Here is a 21,142-nt window from a genome sequence, read left to right on the forward strand (position 1 = left end):
CGCTCACCTGGATTGCCAGAGCGTCAACTCTAATGCGCAAGTCTTGCCGGGTTTCTGCTATGGCTGTCAGTAAGCTATCCAATTTATCAGGCGGGGGTCATCACCTCTGTGTGCGTTCTGTTCTGGGGATTGTGTCCCCCAATGACCCAGTGAATGGGCCCTAAGACTCCCACGCTTCCCCATATTTTTCTCTTACAACTTAGGCGCACCAGTCGGGGTGTGCAGGCCAAACAAGAGTGGGGGGAGAAAGATAGTGCCAGCAAGACCGCTCCTCGCACACGGGCCACTGCAGACCACCAAGCTGCCTCCTAAGGCAGTTGTAGAACCTAGTTTAAAGGTGGAAGCACCACAGGATACCTACAGGGCAATTAGCTTTGCCATAGAAATACTACTTGATTGATTGATTGACTCGACTGTAAAGCATACCTGTGATCCGTAGACTAGGATTTAACCGGTGCAAGCCAGGAAGCGGATCACTGCCTGATTGCTAAAATATATGTTTTGAAAGCACTTGTTTTTATCTCAAACGCTACTTCAGGATGTGGCATTACGGCTAGAGCGGCCTTTTTGGCACTGGAGACCATATTGGAGTCCCTACTGTTGCTCAGCATCCTGTGATTCAGGCAAATCACGGAATCTCTCTGTGCAAAAATAAACATGCATTGTTAAAGCCAATAAGTCTCGTCCATGCAAGAGCTATTGGCTTTGCCTCGGTGTGTTAGCCATGTCATACACCATAGAGGCTGCTGTTCAGCAAGGCTAAACGTTTGTGGCATAGAGGAGAGTGGCGGGGTGAGAAGTAGAGTGGCATAGAGTGGAGTGGTGTAGAGTGTCGCAAAGTGGCATAGTGCTGTAGAGTGAAATGTTGCTGATTAGAGTTGAGTTGTGTTGAGTGTAGATGAGGGGCACAGAGTGGCATGGAATAGAGTGTTATAGAGCAGAGTGTTGTCGAGTGGGGTGGCATGTCAGAGAGTAGAGTGTGGTAAAGTGGAGTAGAGTGTCCTGGAGGGCAGTAAAGTGGAGTAGGGCATAACGGAGGGCAGCAGAGTGGAGGTTCGTAGAGTGGAGGGGAATAGAGTGGGGTAGAGTGGCATAGATTGAAGCAGAGTGGAGTGGCTTAGAGTGGAGTGACTCAGTGTGGGGGCATAGATTGAAGCAGAGTGGAGTGGCTTAGAGTGGAGTGACTCAGTGTGGGGGCATAGAGTGGTATAGCAAAGAGTGGAGTGCCTAGAGTGGAGTGACTCAGTGTGGGGCATAGAGTGGTATAGCAAAGAGTGGAGTGCCTAGAGTGGAGTGACTCAGTGTGGGGCATAGAGTGGTATAGCAAAGAGTGGAGTGCCTAGAGTGGAGTGACTCAGTGTGGGGGCATAGATTGAAGCAGAGTGGAGTGGCTTAGAGTGGAGTGACTCAGTGTGGTGGCGTAGAGTGGCACAGCAAAGAGTGGAGTGCCTAGAGTGGAGTGGCTTAGAGTAGAGTGACTCAGTGTGGGGGCATAGAGTGGCATAGCAAAGAGTGGAGTGCCTAGAGTGGAGTGGCTTAGAGTGGAGTGACTCAGTGTGGGGGCATAGAGTGGCATAGCAAAGAGTGGAGTGCCTAGAGTGGAGTGACTCAGTGTGGGGGCATAGAGTGGCATAGCAAAGAGTGGAGTGCCTAGAGTGGAGTGACTCAGTGTGGTTGCACAGAGTGGCATAGCAAAGAGTGGAGTGCCTAGAGTGGAGTGACTCAGTGTGGGGGCATAGAGTGGCATAGCAAAGAGTGGAGTGCCTAGAGTGGAGTGGCTTAGAGTGGAGTGACTCAGTGTGGGGGCATAGAGTGGCATAGCAAAGAGTGGAGTGCCTAGAGTGGAGTGACTCAGTGTGGGGGCATAGAGTGGCATAGCAAAGAGTGGAGTGCCTAGAGTGGAGTGACTCAGTGTGGGGGCATAGAGTGGCATAGCAAAGAGTGGAGTGCCTAGAGTGGAGTGACTCAGTGTGGGGGCATCGAGTGGCATAGCAAAGAGTGGAGTGCCTAGAGTGGAGTGACTCAGTGTGGGGGCATAGAGTGGCATAGCAAAGAGTGGAGTGCCTAGAGTGGAGTGACGCAGCAAAGAATGGAGTAGTAAAGCATCCGAGTGGCGTGCCATAGCATGGAGAGTAATATAAAGTGGCACACAGGACAGAGGAGTGGTATAGAATGCTGTGGTGCAGAGTAGATTGGCAGAGAGTGCAGAGTAGATTGGCAGAGAGTGCAGCTGTGCAGAGTAGAGCGCTCTGGCACAGAGTGGTGTACAGTAGAGTGGTGTACAGTGCAGTGGTTTAGAGTACAGTATTATTGCAGAGTGCAGTGCCGTAGAGTGATGCAGATTAGAGTGCAGTGGCGTACAGAAGAGTGGTTCAGAGTAGAGAGAAGTGGAGTAGAATGGAGTGGTGCAGGGGAGTGCAGTGGTGCACAGTAGATTAGAGTGTCATGGAGTGCAGTGACATACAGTGGAGTGGAACAAAGTAGAGTCCAGTGGCGTAGAGTGTAGTGCTGAAGGTACACTATCCTAGAGTGCAGTGGCGAAGGGTGCAGTGATGCAGAGCAGAGTGGCGTGGAGTGCAGTGACATACAGTGGAGTGGTACAAAGTAGAGTCCAGTGGCGTAGAGTGTAGTGCTGAAGGTACACTATCCTAGAGTGCAGTGGCGAAGGGTGCAGTGATGCAGGGCACAGAGGCGTGGAGTGCATTAGCATAGAGTAGAGCGGTGGAGAGTAGAGTTGAGAGACGTAGAGAGGAGTGGTGTACATTACAATGGCTTGGAGTGTTGTGGAGTGCAGTGGTGAAGAGTAGAGTGACAGAGTGTATTTGTATAGAGTGGTGAGGAGTTGAGAAGTGTAGAGTGGAGTGGCATACACTACAGCGGTGTGGTGCAGAGTGCAGTGCCATAGAGTGGTGTGAAGTGGCGTAGAATAGAGCGGTATTGTGAGGAGTGGGGAAGAGTGGCACTATGAAAAGTGGAGTGTCATAGAGTGAAGTCACACAGAGTGCTGTACAGTCGAGTATAATGGAGTGGAGTGAACTGAGAGAGTGGATTGGCAGAGTACAGTGGCAGACAACGGAGTGGAGTGGCAAAGAGTGCATTGACTTAGAATACAGCAGAGTAGAGTGTTGCAGAGTGCAGTGTTGCAGAATAGAGTGGTGTAGAGTAGAGTGCATTGGCATAGAATACAGTGGTGTGGAATGGTACAGAGTAGAGTGGAGTGGTGCAGATTAGAGGGGGTGGCATCAAGTGGATTATGCATGGTGTGGTAGCGTACTGTGATTACAGACAACACTTTTTAAATTGAAATGGGATGTATGACGTTAGAACGCATACTTTTAGCACGCATACCTTTACCACGCATTTTTTACAACGCAGGATCCATTACAACAAAGTACCATTACCACGCATTTTTTTACAACGCAGATACCTTTACAACGCATACCATTACAACGTAAGTATTGGTAAGTATATAATATTTTTATAAATGTAAGTAATTAAAATTATTATAATTTAATTTAATATAATTTTTATTTAATTTTATTTAAAACCCAAACCTAGCCCTGAACCCTAAAAATACCCCTTTACCCAAAAACCCAAACCTAGCCCTGAACCCTAAAAATACCCCTTTACCCAAAAACCCAAACCTAGCCCTGAACCCTAAAAATACCCCTGTACCCAAAAACCCAAACCTAGCCCTGAACCCTAAAAATACCCCTTTACCCAAAAACCCAAACCTAGCCCTGAACCCTAAAAATACCCCTTTACCCAAAAACCCAAACCAAGCCCTGAACCCTAAAAATACCCCTTTACTTTACGAAATGCGTTATTAATTAATACCCAAAAACCCAAACCTAGCCCTGAACCCTAAAAATACCCCTTTACCCAAAAACCCAAACCTAGCCCTGAACCCTGAAAATACCCATTTACCCAAAAACCCAAACCTAGCCCTGAACCCTAAAAATACCCCTTTACTCAAAAACCCAAACCTAGCCCTGAACCCTAAAAATACCCCTTTACCCAAAAACCCAAACCTAACCCTTAACCCTTAAAATACCCCTTTATTTTACGAAATGCTCTGTAAAAGTACATGCGTTGTAAAAGTACTTGAGTTGTAATAGTATCCATTGTAAAAGTATGTGTTGTAAAAGTTTTTGCGTTGTAAAAAATGCGTGGTAATGGTATTGCGTGGTAAAAAATGCGTGGTAAATGTTGCATACCATTGAAATGACCATTACAACTGTGCAAGCCTACAGTTTTACTGAGAAAAGTTTACAGCACACAAACTACAATGCGTGGAAATGTCCACACCTAGTGTATTGATTTGTTCTGATCCTATTAAAGTATTTGTTTCTACCACACTTCAGATTTACAAAAAAATTGCTGCATTTTTGCTTTCCTAATTCTGATATATTCTGAAATATCTGCATGGTTCATTTACAGACATTTAAATGTTGTGGCCTAGATAAAAAGCATTCACAGCAAGAGTGTCACATAAAGTTTTAGGTCACAGAAAGTAAACAGTAAGCTCCCTCTGAAAACAGACCCTTACATTTGACCTCAGTGTTTGAACGCACACCAAAAGAGATAAGAACAAGATTTCAAGGTCTGTTAACAGAAAATGAGCATTCGTAGAAGGATATAGTAAAAAGGAATCGCTCCAAGCGAGAAATGAATGCAAGCTGGACATCCTAAAACAAATAAAGCAAGCAAATGGAAAGCAAGCAAATGTGGGTTACAAACCACAAAGCCAAGGGAAAGCAACTGGCGGATCCATCCCAGGGAAGCTTTCAGAATATTCCCAAAATGTCTTCAGCAAACCAGGCAGCTGAATGGTCTGGTCGGCTTTGACCTAAAAAATGACTGTAACAATGTGTAATCTAACTAGCGTGCAAGTAACCACTCAAATACCTTTGTTTTGAGTCCACACTATATAAAACTGCAAAGAAATATTAAAAAATGTTGGCAACCTGGCTTATAGTGTGAATAATAATATTTCAAATAGTGACGGACATATTCATAGCGCTTTCTGTCACAGACTGGGACCTCTTAGCACAATAAATAGAGTCATTATTCCACACTACAACAAGTAGGATTTAATACTGTGCCTTTCTGGGGAAAGATGCGCGCAGACATCTGCAGTAAGTGCATTGACCAACTTAGATTGCTCATTTCCTACAGATTATGATTGAATTTTTTTGTAGTTTTATAGAACGCAAACTTGACCTTGTACTGGCGCACTTTATATGAGCCCTAGACACATTACTCAAGGTCAGATTAATTTCTTTTGGTACAAGGAGATTATGTTAATTGCAAAGAATAATAAGACGTTTAACCTGCATTTTTTATTATTTCATTGTTTGTGGGTTACGTTACATGCACTTAAATGCAGAGGAAAAAAAGTAACAAAATACTTACAGAATATTTTGTTCTTTTTGTCTCCCTCTTTGGCCCGGCACCACACTTAATGACCTCTTCCCCCATTGCACTCCAGACCGCAGCGCCCATACTTGTCATGCACTTTAAGGTCTGTAATTGAAATAACTCCTTCTCTGCGGCGGCTATTCCGCCACAGCGCTAAGGGGCGGGGCGGCTGCGCAGCAGCTGCACGCTGGTGACGGAACCGCTCCGTCACCAGCCTCGGTTGAGCTTTGCTGATGACGGAGCGGTTCCGTCATGGCCCTCCCCGCTCAATAGAACGCTCAGCGCAGGTGTGCCGAGCGGGCCATGACGGAACCACTCCGTCATCAGCACAGCGCCACCGCAGCTGATGACGGAGCGGTTCCGTCATCAGCATCGAAGGTGTTAAAGAAGGTCGCACTTGTAGATGAGCTTTATGTACGCTTCTTTGCTGAGGCTTCCCTGAGAATGCAGCCACCAACACCCCCCTCATCCCCTCCGCCCTTCCTTCAGGGTGCGCCCCACATTTTGAGGACCTCTGATTTACACACACAGAGGAATTCACACCAGGATACGCATTTATATACTTTTATTAAAAGTTAAAAACCGATTAGAAGCAAACAGAAAAGAAGGAAATATTGCAACATGATTATTAAAATCCAGCATATATTTTAGAATGTGATAAGTTAGTTTCCCAACCCCTTCTTCATCTGCCAAGGCTTAACTTAGTACTAGAAGGAATCCTATTGAGTCATATTCGATAATCGCCTTGAAAGTGACACCATACACCTTGGCAGAACAAAAAGAGTTCAGTTCAAGATGGCGGAAAGAGTTACAGTCCACGCCCTTCAATAAGCTGCACTCGGATGAAATGTGCAGAAGCAGTATCCTTTGAAAGGGAAGTCGTTGATATCACGGTCTCAGCTGTGCCCCAGCAGCACTGTCTCGTGTCTGGTCCAACGCCCTCTCAGGGCACAATACGTGTTCAGAGCTTTCATAACCTTTTGAGCAGGAATTGTATTAAAATCAAGTTAAACAACAGCTAGCGCTTCTGTCTCCTCTCTGTCTTTTACATACTTCTATTAGGATTTATGCAATGATTATTGACAGTTGATAACAGGGAAAGCACTGTACCAGCTTAGGCTAAAAAAAACACCTAGAATCACTTACTCTTGTAATCACTATTATCAAAATATCTCAGATTAAGAATTTCATTGGTGTACGATTAAAGAATTTTTATTTAAAGCCCTTTATAGCGAATAAAAGATAAAAGTAGGGCGACCGCTAATTAGGAAATATATAAAAATGATAATAACACGGCTTGTAATCTGTCATATTTGGGGATGACATCTTTGTAGAACATCCAAGTTAAAATAAATGTAAAACTTCACTGATAAAACCAGCAAGAGCAGAGCCAAATTGACTTCGCAAACTCCGAATTTCGCAGAATTTCGGCGTTTGCGAATGCAATTTGGACTAATGGTATGTATCAAGGAAATCTGCTTGAAAAATAAGGAATCGCAAAATTTGCGATTCCTTATCTTGCGATTGCATTCAAGGAATCGCAAATTTTGCGAATCCTTAATGCAATGTAAGAAGACAAAAAAAATCGCAAATTGGCCTTAAGGAATCGCAAATTACCACCAACTTCTAGTTGGTAGTAAGTTGCGATTTCCTTTAAATATGCATATTTTTCATTTTTCAAAGTGCCATGTGACGCACATACATGCCCTTAGCGTATGTATGTGCGCCACATGTGCACCCATGCAGATTTCAGGAGTGCAACAGGATGTCCTTTGGACACCCCTGCACCTTGAAAATATTCTCAAATTTGCGATTAGTAAATTGCGAATCGCAAATTTTCCCTTCATTCCTATGGGCCTCCTGGCCCATAGAAATGAATAGGAAATTATTCCTTAATTGCGATTAGCAATTTGCTAATCGCAATTAAGGAATTTTAAGAAATCGCAAAAAAAAGCAAATTCCTACGTACATATCATTTTGCGATTTCTAAATAGCGATTCCTTAAAAATCGCTATTTAGAAATCGCAAAAGGGAATGTTGATACATATGGCCCCAGATCTTTTCTCTTTAGGTGAGGAAAAAGATAAACGTACATCAATGGGCGGGAAAGGGTCCTTTATGCAACTCTATGTCCATATGATCGGGGATGTGATGGAGTTGTGATGGAATTCATAGGTACCATTGACTGCCGGGTAGGAGGTAATGCAGAAGGTTCCAGAACTAGTCAAGTGCTTGGCGAGATGCACAAAATTAAGAATTATTAGGAGAGGAATCTGTGGTTAGAAGTATGTGTCAGCAGCACAATCCCTTTCAAACTTTAGTTTACTAATACAAAGTTTCTAAACATTTGGTTCATGTTTGCTATGACTTTGTTTTCCGTTCTACATCTCATCTCTCTTGGGGTAAATAAGATGCCTTTTCAGATTTTTTCATCTTTTTGCAGTATGGCTAATATTTTGCACATGAGTTATCGTCGCCAGACCTGTGTTACAGTTTTGTGTATATATACACGACAATGCAAACTTGATTCTTGACAATGCTGTTCTGTATTATAAGGTGTACAATACTAATTCACCCTTGTCATGTCTTTGTTTTCTTTTCCATATGTTTTCTCTCATGTAAAGTAAGACCTCTTTTCTCATTAAACCCTTTCCCACATTCCGAACACTTGTAACGTTTATCTACAGAATGTATTCCCTCATGTTTCATAAGATCCCCCTTATAACTGAAGCATTTTTCACATACAGTGCATCTGTATGGCTTTTCACCAGTGTGCGTCCTCTGATGCAGTGTAAGAGCAAATTTACGGCTAAAACTTTTGTCACATTCAGTGCACGGATATGGTTTTTCACCCGTGTGTCCCCTCTGATGTACAGTAAGATGGAATTTACCGGTAAAGCTTTTTTCACATACAGTGCATCTGTAAGGTTTTTCACCAGTGTGTGTCCTCTGATGCAGAGTAAGAATGAATTCACGGCTAAAACTTCTGTGACATTCAGTGCACTGATACGGTTTTTCCCCTGTATGTGTTCTTTCATGAATAGTAAGATATTGCTTAAGCCTGAAAGATTTGCCACATTCAGTGCATTCATAAGGTTTTTGTCCGTTATGACCACGCTTGTGAAGATTAAAATTTCCTACCCTACTAAAGCGTTTGCCACATTCACCACACTGATAAGGTTTCTCACCAGTATGTGTTCGTTCATGAAGGATTAGAGAACGTTTGCTACTCAATCTTTTGCCACATTCAGCGCACTGATACGGTTTCACGCCTGTATGTGTTTTTTCATGTTTTCTAAGGTCGCCTTTGTCAAAGAAGCTTTTCCCGCATGATGTACAGTGGTGTAGTTTTTCTCTTTCTGTGTGTACTCTTCTTTTGTGCGCGAGTAGATTTCCAAGTCGACTGCAACTTTTCCCACATTCACTGCACTGATACGGTTTTTCACCTGTATGAAGTCTCTCATGGATTTTAAGTTTACCACTAGAGTTAAAACATTTTGCACATTCTGAGCACTGATAAGGTTTCTCCCCTGTGTGCGTTCTCACATGGATTGTAAGCATTCCTTTCTGAGTAAAGCTTTTATTACATTCAAGGCACTGATAAGGTTTCTCCCCCGTATGCACTCTTAAATGGCGAGTGAGAGTTCTCTTACAGCTAAATCCTTGCCCACATTCAGTGCAAACATGTATCTTCTCTGCCATGTTTTTTCTTTTATATTTTTTGTAGCTAGATGTTTTTTCACCTGTGTGTTTTCTTAAATGTTTATTCATGTCACTTCTGCAATAAAAGCTTTCAGCACACTCAGTGCAAGGAAAGGGTTTCTCACCAGTATGGGTTCTCTCATGTTTAGCAAGATAACCCTTTGAATGAAATTTTTTCTCACATTCAGTGCACTGATACGGCTTCAGTCCTGTGTGTATTCGGGTGTGTATGTGGGTGTGAGCTGTAAGAGCTCCGTGCTGACGGAACTTTTTCCCACACTCAGTGCACTGATGAGGTTTTTCCCCTGTATGAATTCTCTCATGTTCAGTCAGAGTGCGTTTAGAACTGAAACAATTGTTGCATGCAGAGCACTGGTATGGTTTCTCGCCTGTGTGTGTCCTCTCATGGATAGTAAGCTGTGTTTTCTGGCAGAAGCTTTTCCCACATTCAGAGCACTGGTATGGCTTGTAACCTGTATGTGTTCTCTCATGGCAGGAAAGGTCGGCTTTTTTAATGAACTTTTTCCCACATTCAGAGCACTGGTATGGCCTGTAACCTGTATGTGTTCTCTCATGGCAGGAAAGGTTGTCTTTGTTACAGAACGTTTTCCCACATTCAGAGCACTGGAAGGGACTGTTACCTGTATGTATTCTCTCATGGACAATAAGTTGGTGCTTTAACCTGAATCTTTTGTCACATTCAGAGCACTGGAAGGGCTTGTCACCTGTATGTATTCTCTCATGGGCAATACATTGGTGCTTTAATCTGAACCTTTTGTCACATTCAGAGCACTTATATACTTTCTCACTCAGAGACATTCTCTTGTGTATAGTAAGCTCTGTCACCTATGGATGGTACGCTCTGTCCACAGTGTTCTGGCACCATAGGAAACTTAAAAATCTCTATTGTCTGTGGCTACTAGGCTCAGAATGCTGAGGCTCTGTTCGATGTAGGTAATAAACTCTGTTGCCCATCGACAGTAAGTTCCGACTGTGTACAGTAATCTAAGTTGACTGTGGATAGTGAGTTCTGACGACGGTGGATAGTGAGTTCTGACGACAGTGGATAGTGAGTTCTGACGACAGTGGATAGTGAGTTCTGACGACTGTGGAAAGTGAGTTCCGACGACTGTGGAAAGTGAGTTCCGACGACTGTGGATAGTAAGTTCTGACGACTGTGGATAGTGAGTTCTGACGACTGTGGATTGTGAGTTCCGACGACTGTGGATTGTGAGTTCTGACGACTGTGGATTGTGAGTTCTGATGACTGTGGATTGTGAGTTCTGACGACTGTGGATAGTGAGTTCTGACGACTGTGGATAGTGAGTTCTGACGACTGTGGATTGTGAGTTCTGACGACTGTGGATTGTGAGTTCTGGATTGTGAGTTCTGACGACTGTGGATAGTGAGTTCTGACGACTGTGGATAGGCAGTTCTGACGACTGTGGATAGGCAGTTCTGACGACTGTGGATTGTGAGTTCTGACGACTGTGGATAGTGAGTTCTGACGACTGTGGATAGTGAGTTCTGACGACTGTGGATAGTGAGTTCTGACGACTGTGGATTGTGAGTTCCGACGACTGTGGATAGTGAGTTCTGACGACTGTGGATAGTGAGTTCTGACGACTGTGGATAGTGAGTTCTGACGACTGTGGATTGTGAGTTCTGACAACTGTGGATAGTAAGTTCTGGGTTTCGTAGTAAACTCAGTGGACTGTGGCTAGTGAGGTCTTCTACATTATGTGCACTGACATAATTTTGCAATCAAATGCTTCTCTCATTTTTAGAACTACCTTTTGGATCAGATATTTTACACATTAGCAACCATGCAGTGTTTTTTTTCCAGTAAGAGTTCAATCAGGTAATGGGAAAAAAAATACAAAGCTCCAAAGCGTCCGGCATTCAGTAGATTTGTCTGGTGTCTGAGCTGGTCCTCCTGATGTGACTGTGAATTTGATGGAGGACTCAAACCATTTTCACATTCTGTAATTTCATATCTCTCAGTTCCTGTTTTTGACCGTGTGTTGCTTCTAATGTGGTTTCTTGTGCATCTTCACACGCTTTTCATTACATTCTTAGCAGTGTGATTTTTCAGGTGATTTAACACAGGCGCCACTGTATCAGTTTCTGCTCAAGCTTTAATACCTGTTGGTTTAAAATAGTTTCTCCGTTAGTTTCTGCATTTACAATAAAACACAAATATCATTATTGATCTCATCTTGTGCACTATAAAGACACTGGGTGCTCTTGCTGAGTACAAGTCACTTCCCTCATAGAAACAGAAAGGGTCTTAAAGTCTGTGAAGGTAAAGAACGTGAAGCAATTAACAGTTAACCAATGGCACACCTGCTCTCTCTGGTGCACACAAGGCCACGGGCTGCTTAAAATCAGACGGCACAACTACTGATCTCATGATAATAGCGGACCAATTGTTTGAACAACAAGACCAGCAATATACAAGGCTTTTGAAATGAAATCGTTATTTATTGTCTGGGATTGGACAAAACCAGCACAGTTGTAAAGTAAGAAGATGTAGCCACATCAAAAGGAATTCTACTTCCACGCTATTGAAAAAGCAAATATAAAGACAAGGACATGATGGTGTGAGAACTGTAGAGAAGAGTGGTGTGTGGAGGTGGCGGTCCTGCAGAATGGCAACTCTCCCACCGAGTGAAACAGAGTGATCTCTGTCGGAGCAGTGAGTGTAGGCGGCTATTGAACTCTAGGTGGAGAGGAGTCAGCACTCTTGATCCCCTACTTTCCTTTGTAGAAGAGTAGTTACTTTGCTGCTGCCTCATTGCCAAGAAGTCTGTGTCGCCAGAAGAGGGGCAGGGCAACACTGAATGAACCTAGAAGCAGCTAAAAATGGCAAAGGCCATATGAATGAGACGGGGAGCTTAGGGATCGCTCAAACATTTGACAGGGAGCCACAATCTACACATAAGCAAGAGGTGGAAGGAAGAGGACAAAAGAAGGTCTCACAAAAAAACACTGCTGAAACTGTGGTGGCAAACACAACAAATCTAGGTTGGATAAATACCTGGGCAGAATTGAACTAAGCACTTGTGACAAGGGACCTCCCAAGGAGGAATCTAACCCAAAAAGAATAATGTTTCACAGAGTAGGTGCTAGGCCAATGCAAAACCACAGAGTGCCTAAGCTAGAACAACAAGCACCTCCTCATCTTTCTCCCTTCAGACCTAATTGTACAACTAACTAGCAGGGTTACCAACGAAAGATGGAATAAAGATGTGGAGAAACAGATTGATCAAACAAATCCGTCCTCATCAGGAAGGAAAGATGATACAAGAGCTCAAAGACCAACACCAGCTGATGCAAAACTTACTCAAGAATTTTCAAAGTTAGACAAACTGGACAGAAATCTGGAAACAATCTCATCTACACATCGGGCATTAGAATCCAAACAGAGAAGTTGTCTGACAGAGTCGAAGAGTCTGAAAGGACCATATCACAACTGCAACCATATCAATCATTGAGGACACAATCCAAGACTAATCCTGGGCGTAGTTCGCATAGTAGCGCTACGCGTAGTTACGCGAAGTGCACTTTACACTACTCAAGCTATGCGTTGCTACGCGAACTGCATAGTGCGGTAGGGAAAATGCTGTTTGCACTGATTGCACAGTGCTGGATGCTTGTCCGCACTGTGCAATCATGGCAACCCGCATCTTGCACAGTGCAAACGGTCGTTTTCTGCCGCTCGGGTAGATTTGTACTCGAGCGGCAGCTTTCTCAACGCAAGCGGTCGCGAGCATACGCAACCACTCAGAATGAGAAACCTGACCTCCCCGTGTTGAGAATCTCGCCGGGAGGTTTATTTTCCACGCTCGCGATCGGCAACTTGATGTTGCTGATCGCGAATTAGGAAAAAGTCTTGCCGGGATGTTATTTTGCTCGCTTGCGGTCGCCAACTTGATGTTGAGGACCGCGAACAAGCAAAAAATGCCCGCTACGCGTTTTTGCACTGTGCTAAATGCAATTCGCTTAGCGTGTAGTTGCACCAAATACGCACGCTCCGCAAGGGAAGTGTAGTCCTACGTCCAGGGTTATCCAAGACCTCACAGACAGGTCTAGAGAAGCATGCATGACATGCATTCATTCCTCAAACAATGGCTGGGAACTGAAGTTGGACAGCAGGGGCCTACCAAGTTCCCTCCCAAAGCCTTACCCCAGGGCAGATTATCAAAAAGCAACGGGTTTTCCGCGTACAGGAATTTCTGGCGCTCAAGCTAAGTTGACGTTAAAGTTTTCTAAATGTTACGTCATTTATAGTGGTGCAAGCAGGAGAGGGGACAACCCTTGAACCCCCAAAAAATTATGTGTGAAAAGATTTCACACCAATACAATAGAAAAACACAAATTCCTGCGCACTCAAAATTATCAAGCCACAATGTGTATAGTAAATACAGGCAAACAAGAACAGCAATAGGGCCCACGAAGGTTCTGGAGTTAGTATTTTCTCCTTTTAATAGGTCATCAAATTCAAAGAATAAGCACAGCCAGCCGACACGTGTTTCGTTGTAGATTTACACAGTTATTCTACAACTCTTCAGGGCTCAATGGCTGTATCCACTGTATTTGAGGCTACCCAATTCCGGTGATAATTCCAACCCGGAATGGGTTACCAGTTTCCAAGCTCAGTGTAAGAAATAGGTGTAACCGAGGCGGGTCACTGGGTCTTGGAAAATTGATAGTCTCGATGATACCACGAAGGAAGTAAACACGGGTGCGTGTCTCCAACAAGAATCAAATGGCAGGATTGTGCTGGCGTTCGTAATCCGTCCGGATTACGAACGCCAGCACAACGAGGGCGATCCTGCCATTTGATTCTTGTTGGAGACACGCACCCGTGTTTACTTCCTTCGTGGTATCATCCAGACTATCAATTTTCCAAGAGAGATTAACCTGCGGCAGCTTGAAGAAAGTTTCCTCCTGCCTGAGTTTGGGGGAATACGCTGGAGTTCCCCTTTCTAATACATTCTATAAAACGCTGGCATTACCAGTGACCCGCCTCGGTTACACCTATTTCTTACACTGAACTTGGAAACTGGTAACCCATTCCGGGTTGGAAATATCACCGGAATTGGGTAGCCTCAAATACCTTACCCCAGGGCAGACCTCACTTTTTTGTGCCTGGTCCTCATAAGTAAAAAGTTTTTAAGTCTGGCCCCCGTCCAAACTGTTATGGGAAGTATTGAGGGAGTGTGATGGGTATAACTCATGAGACCATTGCAGGGATACTTTTTCTGTAACTCATAATCTACACTAAAAGTAAGACCTATGACAGTAAATGCATCAAAAACACAGAAATTTACCAAAAACACTGCTCCTGATAATTGGGATGCTGTGAGCCCCTCATCTTCCTGCATCTGCTGCACAAATGGTAGCTACAGGCCTGAGTCGCAGGCTGTCTTCCCTGCCTCTCACCCCTTGCCTGCCATCCCTCACCATCACTTAAGTCTTCAAACCGGCTCTTTGTACTTTAAAAAAACAAAAATAATTAAACCCGCTCCCACATATTGCAGCAATTGTGCTCTGATTCCTAATGCCATCAAGTAAAATGATCTTCCATGTTCCTTTTTTAAAGTAAGACAGTCATTACTGTGATGCAGGGGCCCCTCGAACCGTTGGACCACTGTGCTGCTGCACCTGCTTCGCTAACTATGGCCGCCACATTGCAAAGTGGGCTGTCTTCTCTGCCCTTTATCAAAAACATGGTCCCCATCTTGTCCCACCACTCTCCCCGGCATCTCTCTGAGGCACAAACTAAGGATTCTCCGATTCCAGTTTATTATTTTTCCCCCGTGAGCCATTGTTCCAAGGCCCAAAGCAACAATGGCACAACAAGTGAGCACTTGGCCCTCACGCCACTGGGCACTGGTGCCACTGCACCTGCAACAACAATGGTATCCCCAGCCCTGGAAAGCAGGCCGTCTCCTTTACCCACTCCACTGGGCCTTCATTCCTAGGACAGAAACCCAACGCAAGCTGCCCCTACGTCTTACCTGCCTGTGCACTGTTCACTATGTTGCAAGGGTGATATAGAGCCTAATCAGACCCCCCCAGGATATAGCAGCATGGATTAGCAAATTTAGCGGCACAAAAATGGAAATTTAGCGGCACAAATATGGAAATTTAGCGGCAATTTTTGCGGCATTTTATTTGGCCATTTTTCCTACAACAAAGGGCTCAATAGCGTGGAGAGTGAGTAGCTGTCAAGCAGGGCATAGATCGGAGATTAGCAGAATGTCAAAAGGGTAAATAATGATAAGCCCTTAACAGTACAGTTAACATATCTCTCAATGCGCCTCCTGCAGAAAATTCCGGCCTGTAATTGCTAGCGTCTAGGATGCAATTATATTGGGTCGCATTAAATAAGGAGAATTAAATTCATCCGATTTTGTACAACTGCCGGCTGAACCTCGGAGCTGCAGAGCACGGTATTCTTATTTCATGTGTTACGCTTTTAAGAAAATAAGGCATGTATTTTAATGTTGGAGCCGGGAGATGCGCATTTTTATAAAGAAGTACTTTATCAGGAGGTTACACATTCTCTGAGCGCAGAAGAACGAAACATATGTGGAAATGTTTTCTTTTTCAAGTTTGTAGTTTTGGACATGTGTGCCTCAGTTGCAATGCAGAACTACCGCATGTCCTAACAGAACACTTCAGTCCTTACACTCTTTCTGCCTCCCAATTCTCCCTCTCTTAGTTGTGTTTTGCCGCTTTTAGCTCCTCTATCTTCCTTCCTGTTTCACTCTTTCCACTGTCCCATTCAGCTTTCTGTTTCTCATGCCCCCTCCTTTCTGTGCCTCATTCACTCATCCTCTCTCTCTCTCACACACACACACATCTTTCTCTCCTTATCGATATCTCTCTCATCAGCCCAGTCTCTTCTCCCCCGTCCCTCTCTCTTTCCATCTTCGGATCTCTCTAGCAACCTGCCTCTCTAGTTCTCTCTTATTTATTTATTTATTTATTGACATTTATAAAGCGCAGCATATACCCGAAGGTGTCTTGGCGCTGATTAATTTGCATGCTACAGATGATACTAAGCTTAAATGCTCTAAACCGGTGCCACATAGAATGAAACTTATTTGGTAAACAGCCATGTTTTCAGTTTTTTGCGGAATTGGAGCAATGTAGGACATGCTCTTATGTCCTGAGGCAGGGTGTTCCAGAGTTTGGAAGCTGCTACCACAAAACGACGATCTCCCCAGGCGACTGTCCTGGTACGAGGCACTGTCAATTGGTTGCTGTTAGAGGATCGAAGATGACGAGCTGGTTGGTAAAGACACAGCTGGTTTGTTAAGAAATGCGGACCTTGTCTATTTAGTGCCTTATAGATTATACACTGTGATGTGAATCTGGTTCTGTTCTGAATCGTCAGCCAGTGCAGTCTTGTTATTGCGTCTGATATGGGTGCAAACTTTGGAATTCCAAAGATCAGGCGGGCTGCCGCATTTTGTATCGTCTGCATTTTTTTATGACTCTAACTTGGGAATTTAGGAAGAGCCCGTTACAATAGTCCAGTGATGTGAGGACCAAAGAACTCACCAATGTTTTGATAGCAGTTGTTGGGAGGTAAGGGCTTATTTTCCGAATCATGCGCAGTTTGTAGTGGGCTGTGGAAGCAACTTTATTGTAACCCTCTCTCCCTTCCTCGCCCTCTCTTCTCTCTCTAACTCTCATACTTTCGTTCTTCCAGACACTGTCTTTCTTCCCCTTCCTCTCTTTCTCACGCATTCACCCTCCCTCTTTCTCTCCTGCTCACTCCTCTCTACTTTTCTCCACCTTTCACTTTCATTCACCCAGTTTCTCTCACCCCCTACTACCCTTTCCTTATATCCTACCTCTATGACTTCTTTGCTCACTCCCCCTCTCTTTCACCCCTTCTTTCTCGTCTCACCTGCCCCATACCCTCAGTTTTCATTCTTGCTCCCCCTCTTTACCTTTGCGCTCCACCTTTCACCTTTATCCTCCCATTTTCTTTCACCCCTACCCTTTCCTTCTAAACCCACCACTCTCTCTTGCTTTCACCCCTTTCCTCTCCTCACACATGTGCCCCAGCCACTCTCCCTTTCTTTCACCCCTTTCTTCTCCTCACACGTGCCTCCACCCCCTCTTTCTCTCTCCCTCCGGTCTGTGGTCCTCCGTGCAGGAAGCCGATGGTAACTGCCGCTCGCATCCTCCGGAGAGAAACCCAGAGGTCTCGCAGAACGACAAATATCTGACACTAGAGCACGAAAAAAGAAAAGCCCGAAATAAACCAGCTCTAACAATGAACCGGAGGAGGAGGGGGGCGCTTCTCCCAAATGAAGGGCAGACACCATCAGCACGCGAGGGGGCCTGGCTGCCCCCTGCCTCCGTGCCCTGCTTGTACGTCTGAGGTATGTTTGTGCCGAGGCTCACACAGCGTGAAACTGGATGAGCTGCGTCATACAGACCCCGCCAGGATATAGCGGCTTTTGTAAAAATGCCGCGCGATTTCCACAAAATTGCCGATTTCACGGGCACTTTTGTGAAAATCGCTGCATTTTTACAAAAGTGCCGTTTTCGCAGCAAACCGCGAAATCCTGGAGGGTCTGCCTAATGCGAGCAAGGAAAATGGGCCCAACTACATTTTTATTATGAGATAGCCATAACTGTGCATCAATGCTACAGCGCCTGCTGCACTAATGGTAGTGATGGCGCTTTAAAAAGAAGAGCCCCTCTATACAGCCTTCCCCAGGCTCTCTCTAAAGAAGCTTTCTCTGTTTATTTGTAAACAGAAAGACGTGACTCCCACTCAGTGCTGCCTTTTCTGGGCCACGCCTTTGACACTATCCACTTGATCTCCGTCCTTTCCTGTTTCTCCTGGGCCATTACTCTGAGGCTCTCGGGGTCCAGAGGATCAGGACTCTCAACCCGAATAAAAGCCTGCAGGCCTCCTCCACGGACTCACTTGAAAGGACATCTGGATGTAAACAGAGGTCCAAGTGGGCAGGATCGACTGACCAATGTTTTTTTAATTTTACAAAAACTGTTCTACGTTTGTTAAAAAAAAAAAACAGCCTGCCCTGAATTTTTAATGCCAGCCTTGCGGTGCCTCTGCCTCAAAGCGAAGGAAGGGATGGGGCGGGGGAGAGGGGGTAATTTCATTACTGTGCAGCGATGGAGAGACACAGAGCGAAGGAGGAAAACAGCGTTCTCACTACGGTGCTTCCTATTTGAAAGGCACAAAAAATTGTGCAACTGGATAAGTATAAAAGCTGCTTGAGACCCGGTACTGGTTTTAATTGACGGAGTAATTGACTGTTATGTGTTTCCTGCATGGTCCACTGTTGGTTTCCCTATGTTGGCCTGCTTGTGCACAGTATAGGTTGCTTTTCCATTGCACATGTTACTATATAAACACGTGTGCTTGTGTGCCACATTGTATTTTGTAGAAACAAAATGAGGAGTACCACCCAAGTGGAATTGTCAGTTCCTAATGGGGCGCAGGCTGATGCAAAAAGGGAGGGCTCTCCTTTTGTTAAAAAACCCCTCATCATGAATAAAACTGACTACAACACTGAGTGCAGGAGACTGCTTGAGGACGCAAGGAACTACCAACCGTTACCCAGAGGTCCCACAGAAGATCTGAAAGCAGAAATCCTCCAACTAGTGGAGACAGCTGAAGCCACAGGCAACATCTCCAAACAGGAAGCCGACTATCTCAGCAAAACGGAAGGAAGAATACCATACTTCTATACTGAGCCCAAAATGCACAAAGGAAAAATTCCTCCCCCTGGTAGGCCTATTGTGTCAGGGATCGGGTCACTTTTGGAACCACTCTCTAGGTACTGTGACTTCTTCTTGAAAACCATTGTACAATCTACACCTACATACCTGAAAGACACGAAAGACCTGCTGGTTCTCCTCAAGGATATCAAAGTTGATGAGGAAACTATCTTACTCAGTCTTGACATAGAAAGTTTGTATACCAGCATACCACAGGATGCGACGCTCAATGTACTTAAAAAGGTCTTAACAAATAACAACTGGGAGCACCAGACACCGGTATCCTTCATCCTTCAATGTGCTACCTTAGCACTAAAAAGGAACTTTTTTTGAATATGAGGGTTCTTTGTTTCTCCAAATCGGTGGGACCTCTATGGGCAGTGTTTTTGCCCCAAGCGTGGCCGGACTATATGTGCATGACTTTGAAGAGAAATTCATCCAAGCCGATACTAACCCCTTCATTGATCACATCAAATTCTGGCGACGCTACATCGACGACGTCCTAGCCATCTGGCAAGGACCAGAAGAAAGACTCAATGAGTTCATCAGATGGGTAAACTCCCGCGACCCACATCTGAAATTCACCCACTGCTATGATAAACAACACATTGTGTTCTTGGACCTAGAAATTTCTAAAGATGGAAATTACTTAATATCTAAAACCCACTTTAAGCCAACTGCGAAAAATAATCTACTCAGATATGAAAGTTTCCACCCGCGCCCTCTCAGAGAAAATCTACCCTACGGGCAATATTTAAGACTCCGGAGAAACTGCAGTAACTTATCTGACTACAAGGCACAAGCCCGAGACCTTACTGGTAAACTCAAACAACGTGGATACCCCGCTAAGATTATTGAAAAGTGCCAAAAGAGGGCTAGGAATCAACCAAGAGAGGGACTCCTCGAAGAAAAAACTGTGGAAAATGACCAAACACCACTTACCTGTGTCACAACATACAACACCATTTCTAACCAAGTGAGTAAATGTATCAAGAAACACTGGTCGATAGTTAACACAGGTGCATTCACTTGGGACAAGCCACTGTTTTCTTATAAAAAGGCACCTAGTTTGAAAAACAGCCTAGTCTCCACTAGACCAAAAATGAATCATGTCAATCCAAACCCGAGCATCACCACAGCATGGAACTTACCCCCTGTAACAGGACACTTCAAGTGCGGAGACTGCAGTGTCTGTCATCTGACGGAGAACACAAAGACACTGAACCTAGAGGAAGGAAAGGTGTGGGAACAACGTGCACACACGAACTGTAACAGTGCCAATGTAGTGTACCTGATCAAATGCACCTGCAGGAAATCCTACGTCGGCATGACTACTCGGAAAATAAAACTACGTATCTGTGAGCACCGCAGCACAATACGGTGCAAGAAATCGGCGACAAAACTAATTGACCATTTTCTCGAGGTTCACCACACACCCAATGACATGAGATGGACCGTCATTGAGCAAGTCCCATCTGGACCCAATACCCAGCGGCTCCTTTATGAAAAAGAACAACGTTGGGTCTACAGACTTTCGACCCATAGTACAGGGCTCAATGATAATATTCCGTGGCACTCTGTTCTGAAATGACACGAGAATATAACCCTCTTGATCACCCATTGATCACTTTTCTGACACATCTGCCCATATCTACTATCCCTGATCTAGGACTACTTAGTGGGCTCTTGTAATACCTATTAATTTCATTATAGCCCAACACCCAGGATTCCACCACTCTAGACCCTTATTGTAGCGATATCCAAACCACTCCTCTAATCATATGGCATATATTGGTATTTAATTCCCTTAACACAGTCCTTTGCTCGAGGGTTCTACAATTCTGAACCTAGCACAGAGCATCAACCCACAAATTTATTCTACCCCCCGCCGACTCCCACAGCGGGATTCGAACCCCCATATGGCATGACCATTTGAGCACCAACAGCCACCGTCCGAGACACTCTGACAGTGACGCCTCCAGCGCCGCCCCACGTGACCGGCACTCAGCCCCGCCCATTGCGGAAGCTGAACGCTTACAATGCAGCCTCGATCCCCGGTCTCACTGCTACAGGGCGGAGGACCGCAGTAGGTACACGGCCATTGACCTCGCTACAGAACTGTAAGTAAGCTTTGCTTTGGGACCGTTGGGCCGCACAGACCTTAGCGCCCGGTCCCGCCTTTTGTCAACTCTTTCCTAATCGTACGTTATTCATGAAACAATCCACCAACCTTTGT

At 44.7% G+C, this 21,142-nt stretch overlaps 1 protein-coding gene across 1 annotated transcript in view; it reads right to left on the bottom strand.

Annotated features, from left to right (window-relative positions):
* Positions 1-5,969: 5,969 nt before the first annotated feature.
* Positions 5,970-21,142, bottom strand: part of LOC144770948 (uncharacterized) — a 110,663-nt gene continuing 95,490 nt past the window's right edge. Inside the window, exon 5 of the mRNA XM_078655786.1 lies at positions 5,970-11,268. Coding sequence (XP_078511912.1) covers positions 8,002-9,942 — 1,941 coding nt within the window. The 5' untranslated portion in view covers positions 9,943-11,268 and the 3' untranslated portion in view covers positions 5,970-8,001. The remainder of the gene's footprint in view (positions 11,269-21,142) is intronic.

Source organism: Lissotriton helveticus, chromosome 7, assembly GCF_964261635.1.
Source record: "Lissotriton helveticus chromosome 7, aLisHel1.1, whole genome shotgun sequence".
NCBI classification, from domain to species: Eukaryota; Metazoa; Chordata; class Amphibia; order Caudata; family Salamandridae; genus Lissotriton; species Lissotriton helveticus.